This window comes from Lactuca sativa, chromosome 3, assembly GCF_002870075.4.
Source record: "Lactuca sativa cultivar Salinas chromosome 3, Lsat_Salinas_v11, whole genome shotgun sequence".
Classification (NCBI taxonomy): domain Eukaryota; kingdom Viridiplantae; phylum Streptophyta; class Magnoliopsida; order Asterales; family Asteraceae; genus Lactuca; species Lactuca sativa.
The window spans coordinates 11,570,804-11,588,748 of record NC_056625.2 but is presented as its reverse complement, the minus strand read 5'-3'; the positions used below and the strand labels follow the sequence as shown (position 1 = coordinate 11,588,748).

The 17,945-nt window shown below is 37.6% G+C and overlaps 1 protein-coding gene across 1 annotated transcript; it reads right to left on the bottom strand.

Annotated features, from left to right (window-relative positions):
* Nucleotides 1–395: 395 nt before the first annotated feature.
* Nucleotides 396–5,708, bottom strand: LOC111886486 (general transcription and DNA repair factor IIH helicase subunit XPB1). Its single transcript, XM_023882738.3, has 20 exons — nucleotides 5,295–5,708; nucleotides 5,110–5,156; nucleotides 4,715–4,790; nucleotides 4,463–4,631; nucleotides 4,150–4,372; nucleotides 3,997–4,053; nucleotides 3,770–3,904; nucleotides 3,571–3,651; nucleotides 3,081–3,168; nucleotides 2,638–2,975; nucleotides 2,478–2,553; nucleotides 2,193–2,386; nucleotides 1,944–2,107; nucleotides 1,779–1,851; nucleotides 1,572–1,685; nucleotides 1,401–1,481; nucleotides 1,262–1,321; nucleotides 1,082–1,165; nucleotides 852–1,000; nucleotides 396–756 (listed from the first exon to the last, which is right to left on the bottom strand). The coding sequence occupies exons 1-20, from the start codon at nucleotides 5,302–5,304 to the stop codon at nucleotides 672–674; spliced, it is 2,304 nt and encodes a 767-aa protein (XP_023738506.1). The 5' UTR covers nucleotides 5,305–5,708; the 3' UTR covers nucleotides 396–671.
* Between the last annotated feature and the right edge of the window lie 12,237 nt (nucleotides 5,709–17,945).

Here is a 17,945-nt window from a genome sequence, read left to right as displayed (position 1 = left end):
TAATGTTTTTGGTTAAAAATCAAGCAAATAGAAATAGATAAATTGGTAAGTTAAAGTGGCTTTGTTAGAAAAGAGGATTGATTTTGCCAAAGGATTTGGATCAGTTTGGCATAAGCATCTTATTAGTTGAGTTGTTTTAAATGCTAATTCTCCAATGACGATAAAAATATGAATTTGCTACTAGAATTGTTTTGCAACAGAATGAAACTAATGTCTTGATAACCTTGGAGTCATGTATAAAAGTCCTTCAAAGTAAAACTCCTCTATATCTCCCGACATGGTAGACTTCACTTACCCATTCAGAAGTGTTATTATTTTTTTTGACTTGAAACCAATTAAACAGTCCAAACAATACAAAATCAAAATCTTTGTAGAGTTTTATGAAATACAGTAAGTACTCAAATGGATTGGCAGTGAAGCATGCCAATATGCCATTGTCAACACAAACAAAACCAATATAATAAGTATAGTGTGTGTACAGTTCCTTCCATGCGTTCATATTTCTTTACAGAAAAAAAAACAAGTTTTTTTTTTTGTTTTTGTTAAGTAGATGTAGTTTTGGTTTGGGGCATTACAATTTATGTCACCATGGCATGTTTGTAGGCCACGGACTCATTTGGTATGGCTTTTTGCACTCAAAAGTCAGAACAATAAAACAAGCCTGCCTGCAGTTATACAAAACGTTTCTTAAATAGTGTATGTCTCTTTGCCGGATCCTTAGGCTTGCTCTTTCCAAAACCTCCCTTTTGTCCACTCCTGCAAACCACCCAAACACACCACTTATTATATCACACACACACACACACACACACAATTTTTTTTTTTTTATTAAAAAAGGCCATGAAACCAACCTGAACTCATGATAGAGCATTCCTTTAGCTCCTGACATGGCACTCATGGACCCCATCATACGTCGTGCACGAGCCTTCTGTAGTGCAATGTCATCTGTATCATCTTCAAGTATTTCCAACCCTAGCTTATCATCCCCAGCATTTAACACCTACAATATACATATATCATTATATCTTATCATATCATATGTATCAACAGTATACAAACAAAAGATTAGAAGCCAACACACATTTGAAAGAAGAGAAAGCTGGTCTTCCAGACGATGATAGCTCAACTCTGCCCCAGTGTCTGGTGGAGGCAGACTTGTTATCACCTGTTCACATCAATCAAAACCACAGTAATATTATTTATATATATATTAATCTCCCTTTTCTTTTTCTTTTGAATAAAACACTAACTAATGAATTACCTTAAAACTATACCCTTGATCGATCAAAAACTGCTGCCTCTTAGTTGAGTAGTACATCTCCTGCATCATTATACATTGTGTTTGTCAGATTAGCCATCGATTTATAATACGTTTTTCAATAATATGATATACTACCTACCTGTGTATCTGTAGATACTAGGGAGTAGAAGAAGGCGTTATATTCCTCTTTTCCACCTGCCATTCTATCCTGCAGACGACCCTACACTCCACATCCACAGAATACAATAATAAAGTAAAATTTATAGAAAAGAAATTAATTAATAAATTTTTTTTTAAAAAAATAAAAAACCTTAGCCCTGAGAATACGCCCAAGACGTTGGGCTTCTTGACGTCTGGAACCAGCATGTGATGAAATTTGAATTATTACATTTGCCTCCGGAATATCTATTGAATTATCTCCCACCTACAACAAACAAACACAAAATTTTAAAAATAAAAGTCGACACATGAAACAAACAAACATATTTTTATTTTTTTGGAACATTCATTTCATTACCTTTGACAGGAATACAGTGTTGACAGTCTTGCTGGTTTTGAAAGCCTCCAGTATCTTTGTCCTTTCAATATGGCTGCACATCAAAAATATTAACTTTTTCAATTCAACAAAGATAAAAGGTTGCCTTTTTTTCTTTTTCTTTTGTAGTCAAAAATATATATGGACCTTGTGGCACCATAAATCATTGGTTTATGGAGCTTCATTGCATATTCCGTGAGTGCAAAAAGATTGTCAGCAAAAACAATAATCTTATCCCCACGTTGCTCTTCATGGAACCGAATAAGAAACTCACAAGCCCTAAACTTGTTAGGGTTCATCACATATAATGCCTGCAAAGTGCAAATCAAACCACATCATACACAATTATCAACTGCTACTATTATTATTTATTCTAATAACATCATACATACATACCTGTTTCTTCTTGGAATTTTCCTTCTTCAGATATTCAGCAAAAAACTCTTTTGTCATTGGACACCACACTTCAGCACATTGCACGTTTGCAATGAATCCTCCTTTAACCAAATCCAACCAATTTGCCTCGTATAATTTCGGACCGATAAGAAAATTCAAATCCGTAATCCTTTCATCCTCTCTAACAAGTGTAGCTACAAAACAATAAAAATATAATATAAAAAAAACTCCCACCTCAGAACAAAAGAACATTAACTCCTTAGTATTTCAGAAGCATATATATACCAGTAAGCCCAAGCTTGCAGTGAGATTTAGTGATGCTAATGACTTTACGAAACATATGTGCAGGCACCACGTGCACCTGAAATTTGTTTTTGTTTTTTTGGAATATAAGGGTAAAATGGTCATTTAGTCTTGTTTATTCAAAAAGTGTATGTGTATGTACCTCGTCCATGAGTAGCAAACCCCATTCTCTATTTCTTATTTCTTCAATGATTTTTTCAGACTCTTCAGATCTTTTACCACCAAAAGCAACCATGTTATATGTGGTGACAACAACTCCAGCATTTCCACGAAACCTTTCTTTACTATCAGATGTAAACCTACATATATGATCATCACGAATGTTTGACCACAACTTGAACTGAAAAGCCCATTGGTCAACAGAAACAGCATTTGTTGCTAAACAAAGGCAACTCTTCTTAATCCTGCAGGCTGCAGAAACACCAACTAAAGACTTTCCAGCACCACAAGGCAACACAATGATCCCAGACCTTGCTCTTCCTGCAACATCAACATCAGGAGATTAAAAAAAAACAAAAAACTCTCTCAACAAATGTTAACAAGTTTTTACAATCAGTGTTTTTGAGGGGTTGTGAGGTGTCTTACCATTTCCAAACATCTTACTGAGACTCTTCTCTTGATAAGGTCGTGGTTGTGCTTGAGGCTTTAATTCCATCTCAAGATCCGGATTTATCTGCAATTTGCTTATGAGTAATTATCAATTGTAGAAGAGACTATGGAGTTGTTTCTTTTTGACTTAATGACCTTTATGGGTTAAGCTCTTAATCTGGACAGCTATACATGACTGTTTCTTGTTGGCTTAATGGGTTAAGCCAAAAAACCTGTCTTAATGTATTAAGACACCAACCTTTTGTTGTTAGAAAATGAAACAGATTGTGAAATGTAACGGGAAAATGATCATTTAGCCTCATTCAGATGGTTTATCAAGTCTAGAGAAAAGAAACATACAACACTTTATCCAGACAGAGATCATTGCCCATACATGACTTAATGGGAAAAAGAAGAAACAACCCCTACAAATCTCATTGCTAAATGAACCAAGAAATATGTGATAGAAGTATGAGAGATAACTCACAGTATCATTGCGAAAATCATACTCCTCCAACATGGGATAGTTTAAAGCATTTGGCAAGCACCGCTGCTTTACATTTTCAACCTGTCAAGTAATTTTTTTAAAATAATGATGCAGTAATTCTAAAAACCACTCTTCGATCATTTAAAGTGATATAAAATAAGATGAGCTTCATCAGACACTGATACTACATATCATATACCTGACCGGGGTCAATTTCAAATGAATGAGCTTCTTTTTCTTCAGCTGCAGCTGCCAACTGTGCTTCTGTTAGCAGTTCCTCATGTCTACCATCAATTTCACCTACTGATCTACTAACAGCAAAGCCATCGTCTCCCTGAATGTGAGAATATACAGAGTCAAGATCAATCCCTCGTATAACACACCATAAAAAGAGGAATAACATTAGCTAAAAAGAAAATCTATAACCTCGTTTGAAATCCTCGCTCGAGATATGACTTCATCACTTAACAATCTCTTTAATACCTGTATGCACCAATCAAATTACAAAATTAACAATTGAATATTTGAATATCCACAATCTGTTGTTTAAAGATTAAGAAAAAAGATGAGAAGTCTTGCCTCTGGGAAAGGAGATTCAACTAGGTAACGATTCTTTTTCAGTACAAGCTTTACTTTTCCATAATTGGATGTTGAGGCATGAATGAAATCAATCATCTCCTTAGGAAGCTTGGTCTTTGAAAGCTTGTTCAAAACAGATATGATGGTTTCAGTTTCTAGACCCACTGAGACAGCTGCATAGAGTGAGTGGGGAGTCAGGTTGTACTCATGCATCGACTCTGGCCTATAAGCACAAACACCCCAAACATGAAAGATCTCAGATTTTATGCTCGAAACCATATGAGCTATTAGTTGAGATGCAGATGTATATTACCTGCAGACAGGTTCTGCAATTGCAATTAGAAAATCATAAGCTTGTTTATACAATGGAGAGAAGGTTTCAAGAAAGATCCGGCCATCTGCACATGCCCATAATGGTCGATTGACATGATCTGCTTTAAGTTCCAATTTAGTAAAATCTCTCTTTTTTCCTTCTCCATCACCTTAAAGAAACCAAGAAAACATTCATTGAGATTGCCTCAAGGAGGATATAGAATCCGTATTAATACTAATTAGATAAAAATACCATCACGATCATCGTCACCAAATTCTTCAACATAATATGCATCCTCCTCTTCAAAAGCTGCAGCTTTATAGTCCTCCTGTGTCATAACACACATACATTAGCCCATTAGGTTTACCCAATCTTTGTAGGAAATGTTTTATTGACTTTAGAGTACATCTCTGTTTTTCCCGTGAAACTTGAAGTATAATCTGAATGTTCGTTGATAATGAGATACCCTAGTTCAGTTATCAATGCATCAAACATAGTGACAGAGCAAGTCTAGTTCAGATTTTTTTCGTATGAGCAGCCTAGGTTCAGTTGACAGTTCATCAAACACAATGAAACAAGTCCCCTACCCAAAAATAATAAAATCGAATGGTGATAATAACAAATAACAAATTCTTTTTGTGAACAACCTTGGTTGATGACTTGTGCTTCTTGCTAGGTCTCCCACTTTTATCACCTGTGAGCAAACACAAAGAGTTAGATTAGTAAGATTAATTATCGCCATTCGTGCACACAAGCTTTTGTGTTTTGATTGCGATCCTTATATGTTGATCGTAAATTAGGGTTATTTTTTCTAAATTAAATCCGAATATACCGTGCCCCATGATCGGTTCTTAGATTTGTCAATCGATTCAACAATTCGTGTGTGCGGATTGGGAGAAATGAAGAAGATGAAGATCTTTTCAGGTAGTATTGTAGTGAGGTAATCGCTGACAACTGCAGTTTATACTTATATCCCGGGTTTTGTTCGTCGATAGGGACTCGGTGAGTCGGCGATGCGGACAGCCGTATCCAGTAGCGAGTTACAAATGCAACGATGATATTTATACAAACAACAAAAGATAAAAAAATTTGAATAGATTAATAGAATGGGAAAAAAAAACCTAATAAGCTCCCTGATTTCAGTTTTACGATTAATTCAGAAAACTGTTAATCGGAACTTTTGATTTAGCAAACGAAGAATGAAATATAAGATCTGCACTCCGAATTTTGCAAAAAGATGCTCGCTTATTATTTACATGTTTTAGTCTAATCCTTTTAGAAAGGTAAATATAAGTATAGTATCCTCAAAATCAAATTATATATGCTCAAAGATAATATATAAATTGAATTTAAGAGGACAGCGATTACCATTATACTTTCCACCAAAATTAATGGAAGGGAGACTACGCATTATAAAAACATTCATTTGGTTAACTTTGATTTATTTGTAGGGTTATAAAATGACAATTAGTAGTTTTTTTTTTATCATTCATTTTTTATTTGTACTTGATAATAGACCAATATTTTTTTTTTCATTACGCCATTATAATTAATCCCAAACGGATAGGTATGTTCTCTTTATTGGAAATTTGTTCAAGGTAATTAATTAATTATTGGTGATATTTTTAATAAAAGCAGAGTCATTTTGGGTTGTCCTCAAAACTTAAATTAAGTGGAATAAATAAACAACGAGTTAGTTTATTAATTATTATGGTTTAATAATTAATTAGAAACTAATTGGAAAAACCATTTGAGAATTAATTAATAAAATGGTTGAATATCAAATAGTCAATAGTTAATTAATCAGGAATATTCCAAAACCTTTGAAAGAATGGTGGTGGATGAAGATTCCCTTAGCATGAAATTTCATTCTTAGGGTTATCCATCCTACATGGGCTTGAGGATTTTGGAAGGTATCAAAGATTATAAATAGGGTCTTAGGGATTCATTCTTTTTTGCTCATTCTTGGTTTGAATTTTTGTCTTTCTTTCTTCCTCTTTGTGGACGAACACTCCTTGTAGTTTGTCTCTCCTCCTAGTTATTTTTTTATTCTACTCCTTTGAGTTCATTGGGTGTGAACCAAGAGAGAGATTTTGGTTTGGCTCTTTTACATCCAAACAAGGTGACATGCACGAGAACTCGTGCAAGAAGGTCTTTGACTGCAAAAGATATATGTGATTCTTCTTTGTATTTTCGTTTTCATAGGGTATATGTAATTAGTGTGAAACCATAGATCTACAGATTATATGTACACTTAGGTATATCGTAGTTTCGATTTTTCCGCTACCTAGTTTAAAGTGTATTTGATGCTAAGAAATGTCAACAATGGTATTTGAGCCATTGGTTCATAATTACTAGCACCCTTACTCCATATTTTTTTTTGTAAATGCTTGTTTAAAATCGAATAAAAGAAGAAAAATTCGAAAATTCGAAATTGAAAAACCCTTTATCGCAGCTTACCGTGAGGGACTTATGCTCACGACATGAGCAACCCGTATTAGGGTTCCCCTTTTCTTTTCATTTTTCAAATTTGAAGACCTTTTAAATATGGATAATTACCCAATTTAAAATGTTTTAAATCTGGAAAATAATAAATATTATTTAAATATGATTATTTGAATTTAAATATTTATTTATTATTTAAATAGTGAATTTAAATATTTAATATTATTTATAATAAAGATTTATAAATTAGAATATTAACCCCTTATGATTTATTAATTATTACATTGCATCCTCGCAAATTAATTAGAATTAATAATAAACAACTAAATTTAAAGAGTTTTAAATTTACCCTTTATATATATATATATATATATATATATATATATATATATATATATATATATATATATATATATATATATATATATATATATATATATAATTGTATCTACTATATGTAGGGATGAGCGTAGACGGGTACCCGCCCTAATTTTTTGGAATCGGAACCGGAACCAAAACCGGCGGTTCCTAAAATGTCGGAATCGGAACCGAAACCGACGGGTAGTGGTTCCAATACCAGGTACACGGTTCATTAAATTTGTTGAATTTTTAACACTTATAAAAGTTGTCTATTGTAAACTTACAAGAAAGTTATCGACAACACCAATATGTAATTTGCTTCGTATTAAAAATGATGATTATAAAATATTATTATCTTGAAATCATGACGAAAAAATTTGTGCATATTTCTTAAAACCTCTAAAGGTTCAAAATAAAATTCTAAAAGTTCTAAAATTTTATATGATGTTATTCGTGATACTGTATAAAATATGTGATTATGATATATATATATATATATATATATATATATATATATATATATATATATATATATATATATATATATATATATATATATATATATATACCAGTTCTGGCGGGTACCCTGCGGGTGGCAGTTCCGTAAAAATAAGAACCGGAACCAGAACCGCCCAAGGTAGTTCCGGTTCCGAAAGTGGGTACCTAGTTACGCTGCTCATCCCTAACTATATGTATAAAATAGTTACAACATGCGCCCTCGCATGTTTAAAATGTTGACATTATCAGTCTGTAACACCCATAAAATTTGAGCCAAATTAAAACATTTTAATTCATTCAAAAACCATTAAGTTCATACATCTTGTCTTCAAAACAGTTTAAACATCAGAGTATCCCCCAGAACCATATCGCATAAATAATAAAACATGAGGAGCGATACGATCACGCCTTCGCCTTGCCACGGTCTCCTAAAGTACCTGAAACAATACACTGAACTGTAAGCCCGAAAGCTTAGTGAGTTACCCACAAAATACCAACCACACATAAACATACTCATAACATATCACAAATAGAACAGTCATGCACATCGGGTCTAATGTGTGACTGGTCCGCCCGCACCGGGCCTTCAGTCCTCCTGGTCCACCCTCCGAGTCTAGCCATGTACATCAAGTCTACAGTGTGATTGGTCCGCCCGCACCGGGCCTTCAATCCACCTGGTCCACACTCTGAGTCTACAGTATGACTGGTCCACCCACACCGGGCCTTTAGTCGGCCTGGTCCACTCTCCAAGCCTCGGCACGTCTGGTCCGCCCTTTTGGGGCCTTCAGCCTATCCGGACCGCTCGTTGGCCCTTCAAAATATCCGGACCGCCCTGGGTATGTTGGCCTACAGCACAAAGCAGAACCCTCCTCAACCCAACCCCCGTCAAACAACCATGTGCACATAAAACAATTAATCACGTAACAAATCCTTAACCAAACAAACAGTCTAACAAATCACATAGCATATCAACATCCTAACCAGGATTCCAACCTAACCGGTCACTAGCATAACATTACACTATATACCGGGTACCAACCTTAAACCAGGTCACTAACATAACATCATCCTAAATACCAGGATGCAGATCTAGCAAAGCAATAACATAACAAACAATACCTAGATTTCCATCCGACAAAGGGCCGACCTTGGTGCCGTAGACCCTGTCGATATAGTGAGGATAACTCACCTGTAATTGTCGACTGAAGAGATAAGACCCAACTGCTCCGACCACCGACACGAACTTCACCACAGAACACTACCAAGAACCAATTCCATAAATACCAAATTTACCAAAATACCCTTGGAAGTCAAACTGGTCAACTCTTGGTCAAAGTCAAAGTCCTCAGTCAAAGTCAACCTTCTTGGTTGACGCTACTCGCCGAGTCAACCCGTCGAATCGTCGAGTTCTTATACCCAGAAAACTCCCATAACATGACTCAACTCGCCGAGTCGCCCCAAGACTCGTCGAGTTCAACGATCTCGGAATTCCATCCTGTCCAACTCACTAAGTCGCCAACCGACTCACTAATCCAAAGCTTTAACCAAAAGAGGTTGGGTTCTGCGACCAGACTCGTCGAGTCCAAGAGCAGACTCTCCGAGTCCAAGGCAATCTTCAACAGACTCGCCGAGTTGTTCTTCCAACTTGTCGAGTCCATGCACATGTTCATACAACTCGTCGAGTACACCCATGTGACTCGTCGAGTCTCTCCAGTTCTCAATCCATATAGTGGCTTTTCGAGCCATGCAGGGGCTCCAATCCATAGATCCACTCTTCTACAGTCTAACCCTCACATAAAGTTGCAAACTTTACGTGAAACCAAGGAGATATAGGCCCAAAACACACTAGGGCTAGGGTTAAGGACTAGGGGGCTTCACCAATAACTCTTAAACATAAGCTTTATGACATTTTGGACCATCACAAGCCTAGATCTGGAGTAGCAACCTCGGATCTAAACTCCAAACCCGAAATAGATCTCAAACAAGCTAAGGAACTCCAAATCAACCACCAAGGATGATCCAAAAAGGAAATAACTTAAGATAATGGCTCCTTACCTCTGAGAGGTGCCCAAACTGATGTAGATCCCAGGTCTACACAACCTTGATGCTATCCTCTAATTCCTCAAGCTCCTTACACCAAATTCATCTTCCAAGCTCCAATTTCCTCAACAATTAAGTCTCACACGAAAATTAGGGTTTTCTGGAACTCTCAGGGGGAATAGGAGGTTGGGAGAAGGACATAAAGTCCTTTAAATAGGGTGCAACCCTCGGGATTAGGGTTTTCTCATTCCATCACCAACTCGTCGAGTACATCTTCCAAATCGGCGAGTTGGCCACTTAACCCGCGATCAAATCCCGCTCCGACTTGACGAGTAGCATACCTACTCGTCGAGTAGCTCCCTTAATTTACACTTAGCACCCTTTAACTTTTTGCTTCCGAACTTGGGATGTTACACAGTCTTACCACAACTAGGCCCACCCATTATGGTGTAGAGATTTAATGAGGTCTCTATGAATCCTAATGAGAGCGGTTTTTAATATGCTTCGTGCTTACCACCCTCACCGCCCTATTGCATTTTTAAAGTGGAGTTACCGAAAGGGTTTGATAGTGATACTGGTCAATCTAAAAGTATTATCAGTACAAGTATAAAACAAAATCTTGTTTTTACTAATAGAATATGAATCTAATGTTATCCATGAAAATTGCACATTTTCTTTATAGATAGAGCTCGTGTGGCCAACTGACACATCAATCTAGAATATAGTTGAGAATGATATGAAACTCGCGAATCTCAAGCGTAACTTGAGCATAGGACCATTCGATTTTGCATGGTTAATTCACAATCTATTTAATGTGAATCTTATGTTCTCCATAAAAGTTGCACATTCTCTTTATAACTTGTTGATGGAGCTCGTGTGGTTAACCGACATGTCAATTCGAGAGTATAAGTAGAGAATGATGTGGAACTCGCGACTCTCAAGCGTAACTTGAGCTGGGGACCACATAATTTTGTGTAACGCCTGGTCCCTGGTATGCATTTAACTCATTTATTTAATTATTTTTAAAGAGGAACTCGACAAGTTGGTGGCCTTAACTCGTCAAGTAGAGGGTTTATTATGTGTGGAGTTTGAGCTATCTGCTCAACGAGTCAAGAGCCATAGACTCGACGAGTAGCTCGGCCATAGTGAAACCCTAATTTTGGGGTTTTGCACCCTATTTAAGCTCCTTAACCCCCACCCTTTGGCCTCATTTCCAGCCTCCTTGTCCCAGACCCTAATCCATAAAACGCTAAAGCTTTCTTTGAGAGTGTGAGCCATTTTGAGTGATCCTTGTGTGCTTTCGAAGCTTGTGGAAGAATAAGAAGATAGAGGGATCAAGAAGGAAATAGTAGATCCAGAAGCTACACTCCATTTGCTAAATTTTCTAGTAATCAAGTTTCTATCTTGGCTATTGGTTCATTAAATCTCTTTATGTCCTCTTTATGTGGGTTTTTGGTCCAATATTGATAACTTTTGGAGAATGATCGACCCAAGTGGGTATTCTTCCAGATCTAGGACCTAGAGGGGTTGTTATGACATAAAGGTGCAAACTTTATGACATTAGAGCCCCCATGCAAGCCATAGAGTATCATATTGGCCTTTTTAGCCCCAAAAGGCCATGCGTGTGGGGAAAAGGTGGGAACTTTACGTGTCCAAATAGTGTTAGGGGTATAGATCTAAGGTTGTAAGCTTTAGTTTGGTGTATAGATTGTTTAGGGACCAAGTTCTAAGTCCCAAGGAATTAGGGTTTGAGCTAAACCCTTCAAGAAGTGGTATTAATGGGTAAAGTCAGAAACTTTGCCCTTAAAAGGACATTTTCAGGGTTTATGTGAAGTATGAAGCTTGGATATGAAGTGTAGGAGCTTAATCCATTAAGATAGCCCAAACAGACAGGGGAACTCGGCGAGTCCAGGAAGGGACTCGACGAGTTAAAGTCGGGTTGTCCCGATTGTATGCCAGGCAGAACTCAACGAGTCTGTGAAGGGACTCGACGAGTTGACTCGGTTGACCACGAGTATGAGTAGTATAGGAACTCGCCGAGTTGAGTTGACTAGAAGTTGACCTTGACTTTGACTTTGACCAGTATGTCGACTTTGACCAGGGGTAAAATGGTTATTTTACCTTAAGAGGGATTATTAGATTTTGATTAAGTGCTATTGTGAAATTGATAGTCGGGGAGTCGTCGGAGCAACAGTCATAGATTCCTCACATGAGATTTCACAACTAGCATTCGAGGTGAGTTTCCTCCAGTAGGAACGAGTCTAAGGCACCAAGGTCGGCCCGTTTAGCTAGTAGTAGTTTCGGACTATGGTTCGATGTCGGGCGGGGCCCGATGTATGATTATATGCTTTTCTGGATTTTGATCCGATGTCCGGGAGGTCCTGAGGAATGCTTGTATGCTTGATGTCTGTGTGATTCTTGCATGTGTTTGTATTGTATGTTTTCGAACTTCGGTTCGATGCCACGGCGATCCCGAGGAATGTTAGTATGTTACCGGATTATGGTCCGATGTCGGGCGGGGCCTGAGGAATGTTTAAGTGTTAATGTTATGTGCTTAGTTTTATGTGTATTATTGATTATGCTCTTATGTATTCTGAGATTTTCTCGATGTCGGGAGAGGCTCGATGTCGGACGAGGCCCGATGCCGAATAAGGTTCGTTGTCGGGCGTAGCCCGATGCCGGGAAAGCCGATGTCGAGCTTGAATCGATGTAGTAGGGGCGGGGCCCAAGATATGTTTATGTGTATGGTATGTGGTAGTTGGGGAGACTTACTAAGCTTTGTGCTTACAGTTTTCAGTTTTGGTTTCAGGTACTTCCGCTAGTAAGGGGAAGAGCTCGGGATGACTGCATGGCACATACCACTGTTTTTAGCCTGGGAGGATTCACTCTGATTTATGATATATGATTTTGATACATTGACAGATATGATGATGTTTTTGAGATACATGACTATGATTTTTATGTGATTGATGATATTGATGGTTTTTATTACCGATTTAAAGCGAAATTTTTGGTCTATATTTTTGGGTTGTTACATTTTGTATGGACAACTCACAATTTGTTCAGTGATCCGCGACGACCCCGTCATTGAATTTGAGATGAACATAATTCAAGATTAACATGTCATTGATAGTCAATGAATCTCAAAGATCTAGGAATTTCGTGGTGATCGAAATTGGCAAAAGGTTTTTGTCTACCTAAATAACTTTATGGTGTGTTTACGGCATCCCTTTACACATCATGAAGCTAAATATGGATTGTAGCCTTCTTAAATAATTTTATTCAGGGTAATTATTGTAAGGTCTAAAAACGGATCTTACCAGAGATCAAAAGCAAACAACAATCACACAAAACGAATTAATACGCAAATAAGTAACAAACCAAGCTTGCATACATTTTATAGCTTTAAACATCTGATACAACTTGGTGGGAACCGTGAATACAAAAGGCATCAACAACCAAAATCGTCCGACACAACCCACTATATATACACCCGAGACCATGAGGAGTTTACGGTCGTAAGGTGTTTACGGCCGTAAACTCAATTACAACCGTAAACTGACATTAAAAGCTAATTACAAACACACCCCTATCATTAACTGCAAAACCTAGACCAAACCACTATTCTAAGCCCTTCAATCTCCCCTTGGTTTGGACTAGCCCAAGGTCATCCTTTTTTGACTATCATAACATCCATCTGCCCCATAGCTCCGTTCCACATGCGTTTATTCAGAATTTCTGCAACCATCGTCGTATACGCTTTCGCACCGTCTTCATAGATATCTTCAACAACCTTGATTTGAAAGTTGCTGAGATAATGAATATCCCACTTCCGAAATTGCAACAGGTCTCTTCGATCATAGAGTCTGATGCATCCATTTTTGAGCTTAAGGACTGCACCAGAGGTGATCTCGTCAAAAACCCAACACTCCAACGAACCAAGAGAACCATCCTGATAAACTTGAAGCACCGGAAATTGTTTAACCTGTTTGGTCGCGGGCCACATTACCACTTGCAATGGCTTGTCGGTTGAGCGATCAAAAACATCTGGGTGTTCGAAAATCACAGATTCTGTAGTTGGCATAGAAGGAAACCCCTTTTTGACTTGATCATCAAGGAAATGCTTGAATTGAGTTACTTGTGGATTGTTCATTAGATTGATGAAGGGAGCTCGAGACAACTCTATCAAATCAATCCTTGTGAATGAACTAAAATCATGGCTATCTCTGTATAACTCAGAGTTACCACTCTTTCGTATCACAATCCACATCTTAAGGGGATCATGGAATCCCCAAGAAGCAATTCCCGATCGATCCCCAAAAGTATCTCGGAACCGAACCACTTCAAGATTTGTCATTGTGATTAACGGTTCGTCCTAAGAAACATTTAGGTTAGAGTTCCTCTTGAATAGTAGTTGCCTTTTCTTCACTTCTTCCTCTTGATCACGACGTATGGTTTATGTCACATGGGGAGCCTGAGGAGGTGCATCATCACCACGACTAGCAACACCAGATGATTGAACGACAGTCAAATCAACTGGGAAAGCTTGCACATGAAGATTGATCTTGTGTTCTTCAACGGATGTTTGATACTTGTCTCCAAAGTCTTCCTCAAGCTTCCTCTTCAGTTCAAAATAGCTTGAAGTTAGCAAGTTGAAATGATCTTGTAAATCAGAGATCTGCTTGGACTTCAGCTTTTTATCTTTTGTAAGTTCAGCCACTTGCACCCCAAGACTTGATTTATCATATTGCAACTCGAAGACTTGAATACTAAGCTTAGCATTTTCAGCACGAAGTTTCGTCACTTGAATGTCTAGCTCAATATTCTTTTGGCTTAGAACTGAAATTTCCTTTTGTAGACCAGAAAAGGTTAGGTTATCGCCCCTATAACCACCTTCTCCAATAGAAACACCCTTTCCTCGAGGATTTGGCGTTAGAAGTTGTTCTTCAGCCATATGCAAAGCCAACCTCTCGGACGCATCATCACGATTATATCTTGGAGTTGAGAAACCGGGTGGAGCAGAGGGACCACCAACATTAAATGTTGGGCTTGAACCTGTTGCAAACATCTTAGTTGTTGTAAGTCTAGTGGTAGCAGCAGTAACAGGTGGTGTTGGAAGGCCGCTAATTAAACTTGCTATCTGCTCGGATTATCTCACATCTCTTCTTTGCCTCTTAGACGGAGGTTGGTCAGACCCTGGAGTAAAAACACTCACAAACGGCTCAGTTGTAGGAGAAACAGATACATGAGGGGAACATCCCGCAACTATCTCCATAGGAATTGAAACGATCACCATTTGCCATGATGTTGGAGTTTCAGTTTCAAAAGTGTCACTTGACTTCCTTGTCTCAGTTTTTGGAGGAACAACGGCATCGACATTGTTGAAAATGGTATCAAGGTTCTCGTGTGATACCACATTTGTGCTGCTAGGCAAGGAAGCAACAATATCATCATGATCGAAACGTGTGAGGTCAAGATCACTGAAAGAGTCATTCTTGTCTTCCCCAATATTCTCTCCCATATCAACATTCATTTCCGCATCGTCTTGAATATGAACTAACCCCTTTTCATGTTCTGAAGCTTCTTGAGCATCAGGAGTTGGTGTATCTTCTTTCGCAGTTCCCTCATCCTCAGAAATATCAATGACAACGTTGTTTGGAGACGACTTTTCAACAGACGCCGGCTCATACGAGGTTTGTTCAGATGAACCATATGATTCTGTGGGTTCATCTAACTCCGTGAACTTCCCGAACTTCTCTAGTGGATACAACCCCTGAAAAAAACTTTGCCTCTGCGGTTTTGCTTGATGAGTCCCACCGTGTGAGAACCCAAAGACTTCATATCAAGAGTTTCTCCTTCCTTCCTCACATCTGGAAATTTAATATCGATAAACAACTGGATAAAACGAGGATATAACAGGAAGGTGTCTCGAGTCGAGGCTCTGATGTTGATGACGAACTCTTCCAAGATGTATTTTGAAAAATTAAACCTCACACCAGCAGCAAGAGAGACGAGAGCACCAGTTGTGCGTTGTGAAATCTCATCCGCTCCTGACCTTCTACCCGAGACACAACTGATGAACACATGTGCCAGGAACCTCCAATACGGATGCAGTAGCTTTTTCAGAGTTGGAGGTGAAGTTCCTTCATAGCTCATCATTCGGAGAATTCGTTGAGTATCTTCAATTCCAATTTCCGTCGGGAAATTAGGTTGATCATCGATAAGCAGCGCCTCTCGGATGAAGCCTTCATTGATTACAATCTCACGTCCTTGAACCTTAGCTTTCACCGTGAAGTTACCGTCATCATCCATGTTTGTTCTAGCGGTCGCCCAAAATTCTCTGATCAGGTTCTGATACACGACCGGGTTTACAGTGATGGCAGACGCCAAACAGCATTCCTGCAATCGGTGAATCATCGAGCGCATGTCTGAGTGAATAGCCGGAGGATCTGCATAGCACAATGGCGAGATTGTGCATATCTGCAAACTTCAAATTTGTCATTTTCTGCACTCAACCACAAACTATGAGAAAAATGATATACAAAATAAAAAATTAAATTTTTATTTTGACCCAAAGAATATTTTATTTAAGAAAATGATCAAAACAAAAATTTACTTGAAAAATTGACTTGAAAAATTGACTTGAAAAACTGAGTTCACGGTCGAGATTAAGGCAACAAACACCCGATTCAATTTATTTTCAGGGCAATAAACATTTTGTTCTTGGGCCGTAAACTCGAAATTTACGGCCTAAGAACCATGGCAAACACATTACACAAAAAAAATGACTAATTGGTTTAAGTTAATTTTCGAGGACAGTAAACCAAAGGTTCTTGGGCCGTAAACTCCAAGTTCACGGCCTAAGAGGAGTTTACGGCCTATTAACATATTCTCGCAAAAATTCTGAAAATCACACAAACACTGCTAATTGATAAACAATACTTCAACAGATGCATATGAATGTATGATTAACAGATAAATAACACCGATTTATGGCCTAGACGGAGTTTACGGCCCAAGCATACGGCCGTAAGCTCCATCGGAACTGTTTTTCCGATTTCCGATCAATTTACACGGTGAATGATGCAATAAAATACATATTTGTGATCTAGAACTTGTTACCTACATGATGGTTGACGCGGATTTTCAAAACTCGAACGAAATTTTTTTGAAGGTTGAGAGGATTTGGGAATTGGTTTGCGGCCGGAATCTCGTGAATGAGGAGATTCCGGCAGTAAACTCCTTATTTACCCACAATTACCTAATTTACCTGATAACTACCCAGTATTTGGCAAATTCCAACACAATTAAGTTTTTTTAAAAAAAAAAACTTTTGAGGATTATTTTAATTAAAAAATAATTTCGTACAAAATAAAATAAAAAATAAAAAATAAAAAATTTTAAAAAACCAAAAAATTTAATTGTGGAAAATTAAAATGAAGTAAAAATTGAGACAATAAAAATAATAAAAATAAAAATAAAATTAACATAAAAGTAAAAATAAAATTCAAATTAAAATAATTTGACAAACCAAAACTTAACCACTATAGCTCATTTTGTGATGCTGGGGTCAAAGTTGTTTGACAGTCTTATTCTACTTGTCAGGACCCTTATCTTCACATCTTCGTCTGATCGATTGCCAGTATTGTGGTCCACTTAAACACGAAAAATTTGTGACAATATTTTTGACAATTTACCAATGATATGATACATGCATATATCTAATTATAACTTTATTATCATGATTGGCCCTAATTCTTAAATAAAATTTTCTTATGACCATTTAACTAACTACAACCAGGGATATTGTTGTCCACCTAAATCGAGCAGCGAGATCTACAGACAATCTATATGTGTTCAATTTTAAGTGTACTAGAACATGTTTCCCGCTTCCTGATATGCCCCAGCCATCAAGAACTTCCAGAGTACTCCTTACACTGGGTGAGCAGACAACCATTCAGAGAGAGGATAGATTCAAAATTCTATTACTTATTGTTTCAGAGGGGTTGAGAAGTAGAATGTTGCATATGCTGTGTACCAGGTCGGATTGGAAGTCACGCAAAGGAGACAGCATATGGCTAACAGATGAGAGGAATTTCATATATATAGCCTGTAGAGAAATAGAGTTGTATATGTTGTG